The sequence below is a fragment of the Hesperophylax consimilis genome, chromosome 8, assembly GCF_061612785.1.
Source record: "Hesperophylax consimilis isolate HC1 chromosome 8, BYU_Hcon_1.0, whole genome shotgun sequence".
NCBI classification, from domain to species: domain Eukaryota; kingdom Metazoa; phylum Arthropoda; class Insecta; order Trichoptera; family Limnephilidae; genus Hesperophylax; species Hesperophylax consimilis.
This window is the reverse complement of record NC_142843.1, coordinates 17853127-17871684: the sequence shown is the minus strand read 5'-3', so window position 1 is coordinate 17871684 and position 18558 is coordinate 17853127. Positions and strand designations below refer to the sequence as shown.

General features: G+C 39.8%; 1 protein-coding gene across 1 annotated transcript in view; it reads left to right on the top strand.

The window, feature by feature from the left end:
* Positions 1-18558, top strand: part of rut (adenylate cyclase rutabaga) — a 275093-nt gene that overhangs the window by 198585 nt on the left and 57950 nt on the right. The window contains exon 3 of the mRNA XM_089634981.1: positions 15591-16183. Within this exon, the coding sequence (XP_089491107.1) occupies positions 15629-16183 (555 nt within the window). The 5' untranslated portion in view covers positions 15591-15628. The remainder of the gene's footprint in view (positions 1-15590; positions 16184-18558) is intronic.

Below are 18558 nucleotides of genomic sequence, written 5' to 3'. Positions count from 1 at the left end.
TCGTGGGTATTGCGTATCGCTTGAAACCTGCTTAACCCTTCAGGTTTTAAAATAATTTTAAGTCTCAACGACATTGTGAAATTTCATGGGATTTCGGAATGCTCCCGAGATATCTAAAATGTGCTACACATTGCTTATTTTTGAAGTTGTCGTTAAAAGAAATACCATTTTAGAAACTGGATAAAATTACCATTGCAATTTTTATATTTGAAATATATTTTTGATATCAAACATGAAAATGTTAACAAAAAACTTACCGAGACATTTTGACTCGGAACGTCCATAATTTTGTAAGAATTTGATGTTTATAAAACACATTCCTTTTGTGTGGGTAATTAGTAAGAAAACTGTCACTTCAATTTTTATGCCGTTCATACAAAAAAAAAATTAACTTTCAACTGTCAATGAAAAAATCCCGCCAATTCGTAATCATGCACTTTGGCATTTTTTATTTATTTTTGTCAATGTAATTACGTATAGATATTTGATACAGACCAAGAAGAATAATTATTATATTATAAAACAAATTATATTATTAAACAAATCACCTATCTAAAATGTAGAAAAAAATGTTAAAATACTTTTAAAATGTGTGGACGCCCCGTTTAGATCTGTCCTTCAGAGGCTTTAATGGAATATAATGTTTGTGGCTAGTAATATCCTTCCCAGGCCTGAAGGGTTAAGTAATGGTTACTCGAGTGGTTTAGCGAATAATTATTTAGGATTATATTAAATGAAGGAATTGCTTTTTTTAATCTTCTTTGGTTGATTTTGATCGTCTTGCGTCCAGTTTTGGGTGCACACAGCACTTGCACATATTCTTATTTTATATATTAGCCGGCTTCTCTGTTACTTTTCAAGGTCAAAGTTGGATCTTTTTGTAGTTATAATTAGAATTTTATTAATAACTACAGGTATTAGATTCGTGGTTTGTTGATACTAATCATTGATGGTTAAGTCTAGCAACTGCAACCTTCTTATAATATAATGATCATGATTCCCGAAAAAGGTGGATATCTCATTTAACTCCTTGTAATTGATTAGATTCATAATTTTCAATAAAAAATGTTATTCTTCCCCTTAGAAACAAAATCTACCCCAAAGCCGTAAATCTTTTTATTTTAAAAGCTGAAAAAACTGACGGTGATTTTTTTCGTCTTGAAATTAGCATTATTGGTACAGTTTTTAGGTCAACGTAACTATTTTCAGTTCGCTCTAACACCTCCATCATGCGCTATGGAAATTCGAAATATTAATTTTACTATGTAAGAAAAATAACACAATGGTTTCATGTTATAAAAGTATATACACGGTGTCCGGAAACTCGTAGTACAAGCGGGAAACTGGAGAATCTACACCACATGGGGAACCCAAAAAAACATAAAGTTTTTTGATTTGAGCATTTTCAAAAAAAAAATATATATATATTTTTCGGCCATTTTAGGGTTAAAGTTTTTTCTGGTGTTTAGGGTTGAATAACAGATGTTTTAACCCTGCAGAGCAGAAATATTTTATGATTACACCGAGTTAAATGAAGGGTGATTTCAAAATAATGCTTCAAATCCGAGTTTCTTCATTTGTTTTACTTTCAAATAGTTTTAATTAGTTGGGTACTTTGATCTTCAGTAATAATTTATAAGAATTTGATTAAAAAAAAAAAAAAAATCAACTTCAAACTCGATTTACTCGATAACGAAAGCTCAAATAAAAAAAAAAATATACTACAAAATCGACTCCAAATGTGATGTAGATTCACCAGTTTCCCGCTTGTACTACGAGTTTCCGGACACCCTGTATATGTATTTCAGAAATAGCGTTGAGACTACAGAAACTGGAAAAAACGAACACCCTGACGATTTCCGTATTTTCCGAATAGAGTCAAGCGGCGCCTGTTTTTGTATCGAAATTCTCTGTTGCCACTTAGATAAGCATCTGACAGTGACAGTGACAAGCTATTTGTTAAACTACCGTAATGGCCAATCTGTCGTCTCAAAGAAGTGCCAATTATTTCCAGGCCAGTTGTCAATACCTGGCTTCATAAAGGTTGCCTTTTTATAGCAATAATACTTAACTAATAATCCATATTTTGTGGCAGGATAAAGTCGGTGTGTTCTAGCGTGTACCTTGCCTACGTTACTAGTTAGAAGGATTGATAGTAAACGATTAGAATAGTTGAATTTAGCGGGAATTAATTGAATTTATATTGATGAAATCATTCCAATATTTGCATTAAATTATACAATAAGAAAAAGGGCAAATAAAAGAAAATTACAAAAATGATACAATAAAACTCACATACAAAATAATAATAATAGGAAGCAAGCATATAATTTTGGCTATTCATATCTGATACTTAACACAGCTAAAGCCATTTCAAGTGATATATTACTTGTACAAGTTGCAAATATTCCCGTATTATTATTTATTATTATTAACAATCATCAATGCCCTTATGGCATTTTACATACTTTTACAGTTTACATGATTTAGTGCATACAGAGAACAATACTTTTACAGTTTACATGATTTAGTGCATACAGAGAACAATACTTTTACAGTTTACATGGTTTAGTGCATACAGAGAACAATACTTTTATAGTTTACATGATTTAGTGCATATAGAGAACAATACTTTTACAGTTTACGTGGCTTAGTGCATACAGAGAACAATACTTTTATAGTTAACATGATTTAGTGCATACAGAGAACAATACTTTTACAGTTTACATGATTTAGTTCATACAGTGAACAATAATTTTACCGTTTACGTGATTTAGTGCATACAGAGAACGATAAAAAGTTTTAAATGTTTATATAACAAAAATGAATATGATACGTGGTAGGTATAAAAGTGCATTTAAGCATATATTATAATATTTCTAAAACGAGAGAAAAAACAGTATTAAACAGCGGATAGCATAAAAATTATAGAAAGTATAATGTATGTTTTTGGTAAATAATTTACTTTCATCATTATAAGTTAATTATCAAAGAACCATCCCAGAATTTCATTGGGGTAGTTATTGTTATTTCCCGATAATGGAGATGACCCCGAGAGAAAGCCCGTTCGTAAAATAATATAATGGAGTCTCTGGTTTACCTTAAATTGTTATCATATGTATTAATTGCCCAATATTTCATTATTATACAAACATGATATGTTTCTGTTTGCTTTCCTCGTTGAACTTTACATATTTTATATCCATTTTATGTTAAGTGTGAAATTGAATTCGTGAGTCTAAAATCGTATTTCTATTAACCTTAACTCTTTATGGAGACGTGCTCCGTAATTTCATTGCCCGCGAGACCGTGAACTATTTCAAATCTTGTGCCTCTAAATAATAATCTAACCTTCCCTCGTTGGTTTGAGTGCAGATGATGTCGGCGATAAAATAGCTCGATCCTGAAATGCAAGCGCCATTGGAATAATCGAATCCGCCCCCGGCTGGTACGCCACTCGTTACCTTGCATGGCAGCACCGCCCGGGCCCGCGCTCTCTCGGCAACACGCCCCTGCTTTACTGCACGAAATGCCAACATTCAAGGGTAGTTTTATGACGAAACTTTCTCTTGAAATTATGTAATGTGTCCATAATTTCTAATTTTATGAATGATGCTTATTCTGCATCAAATCTTCTTCTGGTACCCTCTCCTCTCCTATGTGAGGTTTGCTATGATCTGGTTAACCCAGGCAGCACCCCGGAACTGCCCTGTATCAGTCACGACTATATCATATGCGGTTCATAATAGCGTTTAACAGAGCATGTTCTCAATTTGGTAGGCGGGAATGGGTACCGCCGCCCTGGGAACCATTTATTGGATGACCAACACCTCTGCCACAGGTCACCCCAAGTGGTTCGCTACGTTTGGTGACTTAGCAGGGGTGCCCGGGTTCATGGGCTAAGGTTTGCCCAGGTCTTGGTGGCGGGTGCGTCGGCCCACCTTCTGCGTGGCGGGCCGGTTGGGAGATGCTGGTTGAGGGAGACCCTTTACAACCGGTTACCGCTGTCCGGGCCGCTCGATAGTACAGGGGCCCGACCCTCAGGCTCACGACTAAGGGTGGGCTGCCCCATCAGCGAGTGAAAAAACCCCGCCACTGCTGTTGTGCCGGTTTGTGACCGGAGGGGACCCAGCAGCAGCGTTTGGGGCGCATTGGAACGCCTCTCCAGCCGGACTCTCCCAGCCTATCGCCTAGCACCGCAGTGGGTGGGCTGGAACCAAACGCTCATCACTCCTGGACATCCTGAACCCCATATTCCTACCCACCCCTCATACCTTTCCATTCCAGACCTTCCTTTCACTTCATACCCTTAAAAAAAAAAAAAAAAAAAAAAAATTAAAATCATGAATATACATAAAAACAAACTTAACATCTTTACAGCGGCGAGTAGCAGGCGTCCCCGGTGCGGGCCAAAACTGTTGGTAAATTTTGCCAACATTCGCGGCCTGCACACAAATTTAAATTCCGTCCATCACCATCTTTTGTCCCAACGTCCCAACCTTCTTTTCCTATCCGAAACTCAGATAGCCGAGCCGCCAGACTCCTCCTATCTGGACTGCCCGGGCTTTACCCTCGCAAGCAAATTCCGACTGAAAGGAGGAGTCTGCCTCTATAGTCGAGCTGACGTCAACTGTGTGCGACTATTGAGTCTGGAAAACTCCAGATTCGACGTAATGTGGGTGCGCGTCAATCTTGCCAGTACGGCAAGATTCTACGCATGTCTATACCGCTCACCGAACCATAGCGAATCAGACACTTCCGAGCTCTTCAAACATTTGAGCGATACTATTGATGATCTCTTGCCCCGCTATCCTTCGGCCGAGTTTGTTGTTCTGGGGGACTTCAACGTTCATAACGAACCATGGTTGAAGTTCTCAGGCCCAACGGACTCGGCTGGCCGACAGGCGGAATCCTTTGCCATTTGCTACGGATTAGAGCAATTGGTTCAGGAGCCTACAAGGGTTCCTGATTTCCAGACTCACCGCTCCAATCTGTTAGACCTATTCTTAACTACTGTGCCACACGGTTATAAGATTGACGTCACAGCGCCTCTGGGATCATCTGACCACTGCCTAGTGACGACATCAATCCCCGTTAGCCTCAGACCAACCAATGAGAGGCTGATGAGAAAAGTGTGGCACTATAGGTCAGCAGATTGGTTCGGTATGCGGGCCCATTTCAATGCTTTTCCGTGGTCAGCTGTTTGTTTTCGGACTTCGGACCCTTCAAGATGTGCCCAGGAGATTGGTGAAGTCATCAATTCGGCGATGGATGGCTTCATACAATCGACTACTAAAGAAACTGGTGTGGGCTCAAAGCCGTGGTTCAGTCGACAATGCTCCGAAGCAGTTCGACGAAAAAACGCGGCTTACCGAGCCTACAACACATCTCGAACGCCCGAAAGCAGATCAGCATACAACAAATCGGCAAAGGAATGCAAGAGAATCATCAATAGGTCAAAATTCGAACACCACCTGCAGATCAGCAAAAAGCTGGCTGCCTGCCCGCATGGCAGCAGAGCATTCTGGTCGCTTGCGGGCTCAATAGGTCGAAATTTTTGCAAACCCAGTTTGCCACCTCTTACCAGACCTGACGGCTCACTAGCAAACACCGCCACCGAAAAGGCAAACCTTTTAGGGAAAATGTTTGCGGAAAACTCGACCCTCGACGACGGGGGTGCTGTTCCGCCGTCGGTTCCTCACTGCGGCTTCTATATGAAAAAGCTGAGGATCCGGCATCGGGATGTACTCCACGTCATACGGGGGCTCGATGTTAACAAAGCTAGTGGACCTGATGGAATACCTGCCCTGGTATTGCAGAGGTGTGCTGCGGAAATAGTTCCAGTTTTGACAAAGCTCTTCAAAATGTCCCTGAAGTGTGGCACTGTGCCCTCTGGTTGGAAAAAAGCGGTAATTCACCCTATTCCCAAGAAAGGTGACCGCTCCAACCCGGCCAACTACCGCCCCATAGCGATCACATCAGTTCTGTCCAAAGTGATGGAACGTGTGATCAACGACAAACTGCTCACATACCTCGAGAAGAACAAAATTATCAACGACCGTCAATACGGATTCCGGCGGAACCGCTCGTGCGGTGATCTTCTCGCGTATGTGACGCATGTTTGGGGGCGGTGCCTGGAACGTCACGGTGAGACCCAAACGGTCGCACTAGACATATCCAAGGCCTTTGACCGGGTCTGGCACCGAGGACTTGTCAACAAATTGCATTCTTACGGACTTCCCGCATCCCTGTGTACGTGGATTGCTGACTTTTTAAGGGATAGGTCGATTCAGGCGGTTGCTCTTCCTCGCACTCCATAAATGCTGGCGTCCCACAGGGATCGGTTCTGTCTCCAACTTTGTTTTTGTTGCACATCAATGACCTTTTGACATGTGCACCGATTCATTGTTACGCGGATGACAGTACAGTTCATGATAGCTTTTTGTTTGACAAGCCCCCAAAGGGCACACAAACTCCAACGGCTCGGAGGGCTTTGAAGCAGAGAATGGACGGTTATCTCGAGAGTATTTCCTCCTGGGGTAAAAATAATCTCGTCGAATTTAATGTTTCAAAGACCCAATCCTGTCTGATTACGTCTAAAAGGGATCCAAATGATAATCTAGTCTCCTTCAACGGAAGCAATCTTCCGAACAGGCCTTCCATTGATATGCTTGGTGTAACTATAAGTGACCAGCTCAGGTACGGGGGCTCCATCGAAGCTAGAGTAAAGTTGGCCTCTCAGAAGCTGGGCGTACTGTACAGGGCCCGCAGATACTTTAATAGTACACAACTGCTCACCCTGTACAAATCGCAAGTGCGCCCTACTGTCGAATTTGGCAGCCATCTCTGGTCTGGAGCCCCAAAATACCTGAAAAAAACCCTTGACTCTGTGCAGAAACGGGCGGTCCGTTTGATAGATTCCCCAATCTTAACAAACGGACTGCAATCTTTAGAGCACAGGCGTCAGGTAGGTATGCTGTCCTTGTTCTATCGGTATTACAATGGAAGATGCTCTGAAGAACTAGCGTCATTGATCCCTTCGGCACCGGTGCGTAGTCGGGATACACGCCAAACGCGCGCCCAACATTTGTACACAGTTGACACTTGTCACATGAGAACGGGTCGCTTCTACGATTCGTTCTTAAGTTCAACAGCTCGGCTGTGGAACGAACTGCCGGCCTCTGTGTTTCCTCCCTCCTACAACATGGGACTCTTCAAGACCCATGTTCACTCCTTCCTCTCCACAAAAAGACCCTCCACACAGCATCCCCAAAGATGACATAGGCCCTGAGGGAAATTATTTTCTTCAGGGCCTCCTGTGTGGAGTAAATATAAAAATAAAAAAAAATGTTGAGTTCTATGAATTGTGCTTATTCTGCATCAAATTTCCTGGTACCCTCTCCTCTCGGGAGGTTTGCTCTAATCTGGGTAATCCTGACAGCTACCCGAAACTGACGCCGTCGCATTTGGTGGTTGCCGTTGTTTGTCGCATTTAGTAATTATGTATTATTTATAATCTACACTTTCCTTTATTTCAAAATAAACTGAATTTCGGATATAAAGCGGGACACTGCCAATAGGAAATAACTCACGAAATTACATTTAATTTGCTCCATTAACTTGACCCATGTTCACTTTTCTCTTTCATGATTACAAGCCTTCCCTGACCGCTCTTTAGATAATCTAGTGTTTCTCAGATGATAAAGAAGAACGCAAGATATGCGATATGGGCGTTCAAAATTCAGACCAATCTTCTTTTAAATGTCAAATTTTCAGGTCTCTCTGTACAAGTTCAAAACGAAATAGAACTTCTAAAACGATATCAGGCAGTGTAAGAGAGAATTAGAACGCAATGTTCATTAACCGTCTGTGGCCGGGACCGAGCTAAACGGCGCCCTGCGCTAATAAAACCCTCAAGGATGCTGTGGTTAGTATAGTTGTTATACCTAATATCACCGACTTTACTTTTTGACTCCTTGGCGCCTTGGCAAGTCGGCGCTCAGAGCGGTCTGTTCCAACTGCATCTGGATTGGGCTGACCCTGACTGTCTCGATATAATTGTCAAAAGTGAGTACGTTACCTATGTAAACGGTGACATTTGTTTTCATTTAAATCTATGGAACACATTTCTAATTAAAGGTCTGTGTATTATCATCTATTCAGTGGTGTTTCCCATAAAATCGATCCGTATGTGTGATAAATCTTGCGCGGCTTCCTTCTCCGTACCGTTCAGATTACACGGCCTATTTGTGCCGTATGTGGTACCGATTTACTGGTTCACTGGTCTCCTAAATGTTTATAGCCACTGAACCTGCGATTTGCGTTCATCACAGTACCCACTACCCAGTTCCCATACGACTTAGAGTGAACTAACTCGTGTCACGGAGAGCCACCACCCTTCGTCTCTGTGTTTTTACGCTAAATATTGCCATTTCGCTTTTAATCTATTCCAAACGAATTGACATCGACATTCTAAATCGGATATTATCGGGCTTTTTGATTTCTATCAGTAAAACACCCGAAATAAAGGCAATCCTGATCAATGTCGGCGAGTAAATTTTGAACGTCTGTGCTTCGAAGTGTATTTTTTTCTTGTTGACGATAAAACATTTCAGGAAAATGTTCCTTTTAAAGTTTATTGATTTTAAACTTCGGTGTTGTGAAGTAAGTACCCACCGTGTTGAGTATTATTTTAATCGTTTTCTTTTTAATTGAATTATCAATTTTGTCATGAAAGCTTTGACGGTCATTTGATAACAATTGAATTCGTTATCCTACATGTTTTATCACTATTCAAATCCCAATGATTGTCGCAACATAAATATTATTATCTTTCAATCCATTTCTGTGGCTGTATACTTTATACAACTGAGGAATAATATGCAATAGTGTAGTTTTTTATGAGATAAGCCTGGATGAAGCATTCTTTGTTATTATTACTGTGGCTGCCTTTTTATTGTGCGAAACCTGACGTTTCAAGTTTCAAGTACACGCCAGCCATCAGCTCTCAAAAGACATCGAGAAACTCTTGAAAACTAATCAATTTGTGTTGATAGCTTATTATTTGTGAGAGTTGTTCGAAATGTTTCGATACAATACCTACCCGCTAGTACGATTATAGTCAAGTCTCTGAGTTTCCGATTATATCATAGAACAGCTAAAACCATTCATTATGGTGAGTTTGTTTGGCATTGAAGGAATATGTTGACGAAACAATGACCTGCGAAAGTACATAATATCTACATTGTGGAGATGGTATTCTCGATTCTCGCATCGAATGATACTTGTATCGCTGGCAGATGGAAAATTTATTTTTTTTATCCCCAGGCGTTATACTCGGATTACATGAATGGCAGCCGTTTCATTTAAAAGATATCTTTAACAGTAATTGAATATTGTATCGAGACTTTTCTCATATTGATATGCAAATATATATATTCTAGATAAAAAAAACTTGAATACGTATGTAATACGAGTAGATTAGTAAAATGTGGGCACTTTAAGCTAAAGGTTTTTTTAGGAAGAAGCGCCTCAATTCACAATCGTCTTATTATGAAATTTCACAAATTTAAGTTAATTTCAGGGAAGAATAGCGAACCGTATACGTGAGAATATTTTATGTATTTTCGGAATTGTTAAAATTCTACTTGAGTTATTTGAATAGTTTCATTCGATAATTTTTATTGTTTCGTCAAAATTTCAGATAATTCTAATTGCATTCACAGTTAAATTATTTATCAGTAGTTAGGTACCTACCCATACTACTTTTTATGCCTTTGAATTATTAGGGTTGTTGCTTTACCTTTTTAACAACCGCAGTTTTCAATACTTTTATCTTACAAAATACTAACATTTTTACAAGTCGGAAAAACGTTTTTCGATAAATAAGAAAAACTCGCGTGACTTAATCGCGATACATGGCGGTTGCGAAGCGGAAGGACCTTAGCCACAAATTTCAATTAAAGTCCGAAACCCGCGCTCAACTTTGCCACCGCTGACAAAGTATGTAAAGAAAGTATTGCGAGGCGGTGGATGGCGGTGTGGCGTTCGATACTAATCGGTGATATATTGGCCCGCTGACTGCCTGCCTCGTGTGATTAGAGCCGTGTCAGGGCAAGGGGAATAAGGGCACGTTTACACCCCTTTCGTGCACATCCGCGGGGCAGTTTTTTTTCTTTCGGCACATTTTGTTCTATATGCAAGTATTGCGGACAATAGTAATTATTTATTTCAGCAATTGTAGTACATTGCAATACCTACAAAGATACCTTCAATAGATACCTTGATAGAAGAGAAGATATTCGTTTAAAGATGGACATCCAAAAAATATGTGATCTAAAGTTACCAAGAATGTACAATCTGAGGAGTCTAGCACATGAATTTTTTTAAGGTGAGCAGGAGCGGAACAATGTTCAATTCTCATTCGGAAAAATGGGGGAATTGTTGAAACCGCGGTTTTGATGAGATAGTCCTTTGTATTGTATTGAGGCATAGCAGACTTCCTTGGAATGATTAGCAATGTGCCAATACTCTGCCTAAACATCGGGATCTATCTTTGAGGATGGAAAAATGTCAGATAGGGGAATGTGGTTTCCGAGGGTAACAACTTTTTGAATTGGCGTAGTTTGCTCTATAGGCTTCCCATGCGGTGACGAAGAACTGTTTTGAAGAGGTGCACTCTTCTCTCTATGAACGAGAAAGCAGAAAATTTGAAAGTGAGGAAAACTGCATCCCTTCAAGAAAACATTTTCTGGATAATATAAACCCGTTGAAGGGTGTTTACACGTATATTAAACGAGTTGCTCGTTTTACACCATGCGGTATGAATAATGTTGGTACCTACATACTTTTCCCCTTGCCGCTAACAATATAAAAACAACTAAAATTGCCCACAATTACAAAAACGTTTATAAACACATTGGTTACGTGCTGACAATGTAATTTATGTCGTCTGTATTTCTCTGCATGGGCCGTTGTTGACACGAGACTGCACGCGGTAACGTGGCTAATACATTTCAGTGACCAAGGCAAAACCATTATGACCTCAGTGGATCGGGCCCCACGTGTAGGCCTTCCCTTTAGCAGGCTAGTGGCTAGTTGCTAGTTAATCAGTGGTTGCTAGTTATTGGTTGCTACTTGCTAGTTTCTAGTGGCTAGTTGCTCGTTGCTAGTTGATAGTTGCTAGTTGCTAGTTGCTCGTCGCTAGTTGCTAGTTGCTCGTCGCTAGTTGCTAGTTGCTTCTTTCTAGTTACTAGTTATTTTCGAGTTGCTGGTTGCCAGTGGCAAGCTGCTTATTTTTAGTTGTTTGCTGGCTGCTACGCACATAGCGTGCATTGACATTAACACTTTGACACCTCATATGGCTCCTGCCCGCCGCGTAGGTTTAGAATTTACGGATAGGTCGATCCCGCATGGACGGAAACAGTTAAGTTACGGCAGGCTACGATCGAGTTTAGGTTGTTACGGCGAGTTTACACGTAGGCAGGTACTTTTCCCGTAACGGTCAATATATGAGTATTTCCGTCTACACATGAAACCGTATAAAACATTTTTTGCGTTTTCTAATTTAAATTGTTTTTCTATAATTTTGTTAAAATCAGATAGTTGTAACTTTTAAGAATACATTTTTTTATATTACCTACTAGTTTTAGCAAATTTTATTAAATTCTTAATTTTAGTCGGTAGATACCTATGTACATAACGTACGGTCCCAAAACTTTTTCATCTAATCATCATAATCAATGATTTTGTTGTAGCTATCTAAAGGTAAAATACTTTGGGATGCAAGTTGCTCTTTTATATTCGTCAGAATTTCAACAGCGGGTTTCCCTTTATATTCTTTTACGGTGAGCAAACCTTGTTTTATAAAAAAATATCCCGTTATGTTTAGCTTAGCTATGTGATAATATATTCCCATTCTTGGACCGACATTAACTGAAGAACATCCAATAAACACAAACACAAAGATATTTTATTAGACACTGATGATTTCTACGTATCAAGCCAATTTGTCTTTTTTGTGATCCCTGGTCCAATTTTTTTTACATTTTCATATATTTTTAACAACATTTTTTAGACGATGCAATAAAAAATTTAGAGATAACCCTTTCGTGAGTAATAAATCCGAGATCACACACCTGGACGGGTGACAAACCTCGTGCTGGCACTGTTGGTGGACGCGGTGGACTCTCTTGCTGCAGCAGCTGGTCCAGTTTCTTCACCACCTAGGATTTTTGCTGCAGAGTCTCCATCTTTTGTCTTCGTCGAACGGCACAGCGGTGCTGCCAAGGTCTGGTATCCATGTGAAAATATTGTGTCAGCGCTTTATTAGCTGCAGACGCATACCTGGACGGATGACGAACCTCGTGCTGGCACTGTTGGTGGACCCTCTCGCTGCAGCAGCTGGTCCAGTTTCTTCACCACCTAGGATTCTTGCTGCAGAGTTTCCATCTTCTATCTTCGTGTCACCTGTTCCTGTTCTTCATTTTACTTAACTTAACTTCACTTTATTTTTGTAATATTTATATTTTTTGTAATTCCTGCTGTGTATCAACTGTAAAGCGCCCCTTAGGTGATATCTCACAAAAACGGCGCTATACAAATTGTCCAGTAAATTAATAAATTAATTAGTGAAAGCATTTTTATAGGCCTGGTAATTTTGATTTTTTCTACCCTGATAAACAAATTCTAAATCATATCATAATTTTAGCCAAGTTAGTATTTTATTTATTTATGGCATGTTATTAAACAATCTAAACTCATTGAATTATGAGGTATTATTTCATATTATAATTTTAATGGTTTTAAAATCTCAAAAATACATCTCAGTGACTAATTATTAATTATTGGAAATTTATTATTTTCCTCGTTTACTGTTGATATTATCTCCTTAATGACCAACAATTGTTGGATGATATGTATTATTTTCCTCGTTTACTGTTGATCCACGTTGTTTTCTAATTAAATATACCTATGCAATGGGTCACCACAAGTGGTATGCTACGTTTGGTGAGTTAGCAGGGGTGCCCGGGTTCACGGGGTGAGGTTTGTCTAGGCCTTGGCGGCGGATGCGTTTGCCCACCTACGGCATGGCGGTTGAGGGAGAAATTTTGACCTCTCTAGCCGGACTCTCTCTCGACCCTTCGCCTTGCACCGCGGTGGCCGGGATGGATTCATACGTCCGTCACTCCTGGACCTACTAGATTCCTACCCACCCCTCATACCCTTTTCCTTCCCATAACTTTCTCTCCTACATTTCCCAAAAAAGACCTTCCGCACAGCATCCCCAAAGATGTCATAGGCTCTGAGGATTTTTATTCCCTGAGGGCCTACTGTGTGGAGCTAATGTAAAAAAATAATATTTTTTCAATTTTATTTTTTTCACAATTTTTTTTTTTAATCGTTTGAAACTTCACTGATGTGACTTTTATAATCTTATTAACTAGCTACATTTTGTACTTAAATAGCTCTTTCGCAAATAAAATAATTAGTCTTGACTGAGTTTAGAACAACATTAGAACAAAAACAGACACGAAGGTTTTACGAGTAGGTAGCTTGTTTTTGCTTTTGTTTGGGAGATCATGGAATCCTATAAAATAAGTGTTTTTACTGGATCCCGTCAAATTGTTTTCAAAGTCTTAAATATTAATTAAACCGTCACATTTTCTCGTCGGTAGCCACGAAATACACGAATAATTTTATCATTTTCATATATTCCCGGAGAAACTATTTAAATTTAAAGTATAAACTGTGTAACTTCGAAGTTATAACCCCTCACTCATTTTATTGTAAAAGCATATTTACAATCTCAGGGCCCTACTTATTATAAAGGTGTTTAAAATTTGACACAACTGATAAACAGTCATTAATGTACTTGTATCGTAAATGGTTGTTTATAAGTTGTGTAAAATTGAATACAGGTTTATTAGGAAAGGCGTGAGTTTTCCTACAACAATTGAATATTAATCATATTGCGAATATTTGAGCTGAATAAATACATTTTGCAAATACTCTCCTCGACTCTTTTCCGTCAAAACGTTCAAACATTCCTTTTTATTGAATAATATTTTCCAGGCAGTGACACCATTCTTTAAAACTGATGACCTAGTCCCAATGCTAATTAAATAAATTTAACAAAAAAACAACGAGAAACAAGTTGATTATGTTTATATGTTCTGAAACCGGAATTTTCCTTGTTAGTCTTTTCCCGGGAGACTGTTTGAGATTAACGACACGACGCGCGACGTGTCGCCTGAGTACAAGTATTGAAGTAAAACACGCCTTGTTATAATGCAAAAGTGAAAACACTTGTACTAATAAGTATGCTTCCTCGTGTAACTTGAGTTGCCTTTATTTGTACATAACTTTACTAATTTACTTTCATGTGTATAGTTGGTCGTGTAATCGCGTGGTTTTAGTTGCAGATGGAACTTTACTTATCGTACTAAATACAGTGGAGGGTAGCAATGTACATATAATTATCCTGTGTGTGGTACTGGTAACCCTTGAAGTTGTGTGTAAGTGTGGAGGTTAGGGGTGGTGTTCTTTGCTAATTTTCGTCTGCAGGGTATCGCGCGTGCCTCAGCAAGATGATTTATTATTCAAGCACTCTCTGTTAACATGAACAACATACTCAAACTTTCGTCACGTACAACGTGAATCACAAACTGCAGTGATCGTGGATATTAAAGTATAGGTATAATAACCTTCCACGTACCATTAAACAAATACATAAATGCATCGTTCCATTCCCACAATTCGCAGCTCGGCTCCCGGAAATTTCATCCGGTTTATACGTAGCGTACGGTGACCGCATAAATCATCAAAATGATAATTCATCACATCAAAAACTTTATTAACCGGGTTAAGAAGGTTAGGTTAGGTTAAAAAAAAATTATGGTTTTTAATGACTTTATATCACTTTTTAAAAGTGTGTTGAATAGTCACTGTGTTGAGTTAGCATGGAACCGTGGTTCGCTACGTTTCGTGACTTGAGCAGGGATGCCCGGGTTCATGAGGTGAGGTTTGTCTAGGTCTTGGCGACGGATGCGCTTGACCATCTACTACGTGGCGGGTCGGATCGGGAGAGACTGGTTGAGGGAGACCTTTTGACTTCTCCAGCCGGTCTCTCTCGACCCATCGCCTTGCACCGCAGTGGGAGGGATGGATTCATACGTCCGACACTCCTGGACACATTGACCCCCAGATTCCTACCCATCCCTCATACCTTTTTCTTTCCCAGAACTTTCTCTCCTTCCTTTCACTAAAAACCCTCCACACAGATGACCTAGGCCAGGAGGGAATTTTGTCCCCAGGGCCTAATGTGTGGAGATAATGAAAAAAAACATAAATAAAAATGGATAAGGAAATACTTGAAAATTTCTCACTGTATAAAATAAAACAGTTTAAGGGTGATTACGTTTTTTAATGTGTAAAAGCTGTAAATATTTTATAAAATAACATGAGAGAAAAAAATATTTCAAATTCAGCGTAAAAATTTGCTATGGTGAAAAAATAATGGACTGCGAGTTCCATTGGTTTTCTTTTTTCTTCCAAACACTTTGGTAAAATTGCGTTTTGTTTTGTTCCAGAATGTTGTGTTGGTGGTCGGGGCGCGGTCCGTAGCGCCATGGACCACGCTGTGAAGGCGATGGGGTCCCGCACGCTCGGCCGGCTGCTGGACCGGCAGCGCTTCGAGAACGACGAGCTGGAGGGCCTCTACCGGCGCTACGCCCTCAAGCTGCAGCGCGCCTCCGTCTCCACGGCGCTGGCGCTGTTTGCGCTCATCGCCGGCGCGCTGTCCGCCCTGGGCGCGGCCTACGCGCGGGCGCCCACTGCGCAGAATATCTATTACGCGGTCCACTGCGCTGGCTGCGCCGCCCTGCTGGCCCTCGTGCACGCCCGCCCCACGCGCGACTCGCGCCTCTCCTGGGCGTGCCGGGGCGTCGTGCTGAGCGGGGCCGCCTTCTGCGCCGCCGGGGTGGCCGCCGGGGGCGCCTCCCGAGGCACGGCGGGCGCGCAGGGAGCGTGGCACGTCGTGTTCGCCGTGTTCGTCGCCTACGGCATGTTGCCCCTGCGCGGCTGGCTGGCCGCCTTGGTCGGCTTCCTGCTGCCGCTGGGCCACACGCTCGCCGCCGTTTTCCTCTTGCTGCCCACGGAGTTCCCACATCTGGCTTGGCAACAGGTCAGGCAGTGTTCTTTGTTGTAAAAATGATTGAAACATCAGGATGTTGCACGGACAACTTTGTCTACTTGTATTATTCATGGCGATTTCACTACGTACTAAACCTCTCCTTGAATGAAATATCATTATATAGTCTAATATTCGCTGACACGGCAAGTAAAAGCTTTATAATAATTGTTCATTATTTTCGGTAATCGACTTGTTACTATGTCAGCTTAATATGCTGTGTTGTGTTATTGACCCATTTCAAAAAAATTGGCACACCTAGCTTGATTTACCATTTCTTGTGTAATGTTTTGTTTACAAAACTGTCCTACCAAGCATTATGAAATGTTGAAACTAAAAAAGGTTGAAATGCTGACCATAGTATCTTGTAGTAAATATATTTGACCTTAACGATGATCAAACACCCCATTTCACAGCAATACAATGCACATTGAAGTAGATTTATTTCATTCACTTTTTGATTTTACATAGATGTTTGTTTTTGAATGCATGAATGATTATATTATAATGTTGGTGAAACGTTGGATTAAAATCGGGAATAATAATAAATAAACAACTTACCCATAACAATGTATACATAAAAGACTATCGGAAGGCCTTTTCGTCATACATTTGTTTTAAACCGTCCATACAACATCCGATCGATTTCGATCCGACTATCGAATCGGACGTCCGACTTGGAAACAAGTACGATTTTTTCTCCCGACTCATTAGTTTTGCAAATGAATATTCACATCTAACTCACTGCAGTACAAAAATATCAATGCCTATATAATAATATTATTATTCAATTTATGTATTAACAAGTTCTGCTGTATAATTATTTTTACGCGTGACAGCTATTTCGTCTTCTGAAAGCATTATCAAAATTCATAATGTCTTTACAAATTGTATGATAATATTATTGAATAGGTATATAAAAGAACAAATCAAAATGGAGTTGTACAAATTAATTTATGTTGAAAACAATAAGCAAGTATCAATGCCTATGTTAAGGGAGACCATGATAGGAAATAAAAGACTTGGCCTGGGAGGAAGTCTGTGAATAAATAAATTGCACCGTAGATTATATTTTGTTCTGATTGTAATGTTTCGCTAGAAAGATCGAAAACGACTGAGACCACAAAAAATCGGACGTGTGTTTTGTTCGTCCGATCCGATAATCTGATCAGATAATCGGACATGCATTCCAGACCTTAATATCTATCTACCTACACTCTCTAATTATAATATTTCCCGCATATCGATCCCTACGGCATAATGTAATCTGACTCGGTCACATTCTGTTCAAATTGATTTGAGCTTTGAGCACATCCCGTTCATTAGGTAATTACCTCTTGCCTGTGTAATATATATTATTTTACACGGGACTAATTAATTGAAACATATTATTTACATTTCTCACCCCAGAAAGGCAGTTGTAACAATTATCATATTTATTGATTTGTGCCACGATAATTTCATAAAAAATGTTTAGCTTGAGAAAAACACACAAAAACGCTCTGTGTAGAAAAAAAAGCCCTTGTAGTCAATGTTCTTTGTTTGGTGAAAGAAACCTCTTTTTCGCCCGCCATGAAAACCTTTACGCGTGTCGAGTGCTTTCACAAGCGTCGCTTTTGTCTTACCTCCATTCATTCACTTTTCTTTTTAGCCGAGTGCTTAATTACGAGGTTTTCCTCGGAAAAACAACATATTATATCAGCACGGTTTAATAAACAGAGACGTGTTTGTGTTGTTTTTAGAAGCCATTTACGACATTATTAATTAAGAATATGGAATGAGAGCGCTATATAATTTTTTTTTAATAAAAGAAAACACAAACATTCCCGGGTTACGAATAACCTGACAATGTTTGAAAATCTTCTACTACTACCACAGAAATCGGAAAAATTTGCTTGTTTTGTGATGGAGGACTTAGCCAGCCGATGAATTGAACACACTACGCCTGGGTGGGACCCAAACGCGATGTCAACTTAGCCACCGACCGGTCTATATTGGGTTAGCTGGAAGAAATAGGATGTAACCTATAAGTTATACCCTTTGTACTCTTTTTGTGCAATAAGTATTTTTTTGAATATGAATTTTATATCCGGTAATATAGATATAATGCAGGAATCGTATATTCCTGTGACGCTAAACAGGATTACCGAAGGATTATTTACATCAATATTGAATTCTGCCGACAGAGCGAGCCGTCGCTTGTAGGAAGCATAATTATTTCGTTCGCATTCATAATTCACTTTGAAGTAGATTTTTGTCTTTGATTTACTGAATAGAGTAGAAAGTAATTTATTATTTCCATAAATTATCGACCAGTCGGTTTGTTTTACACAAATAATCCCGCGTTAAGACGAAGATTGGCAATTAAA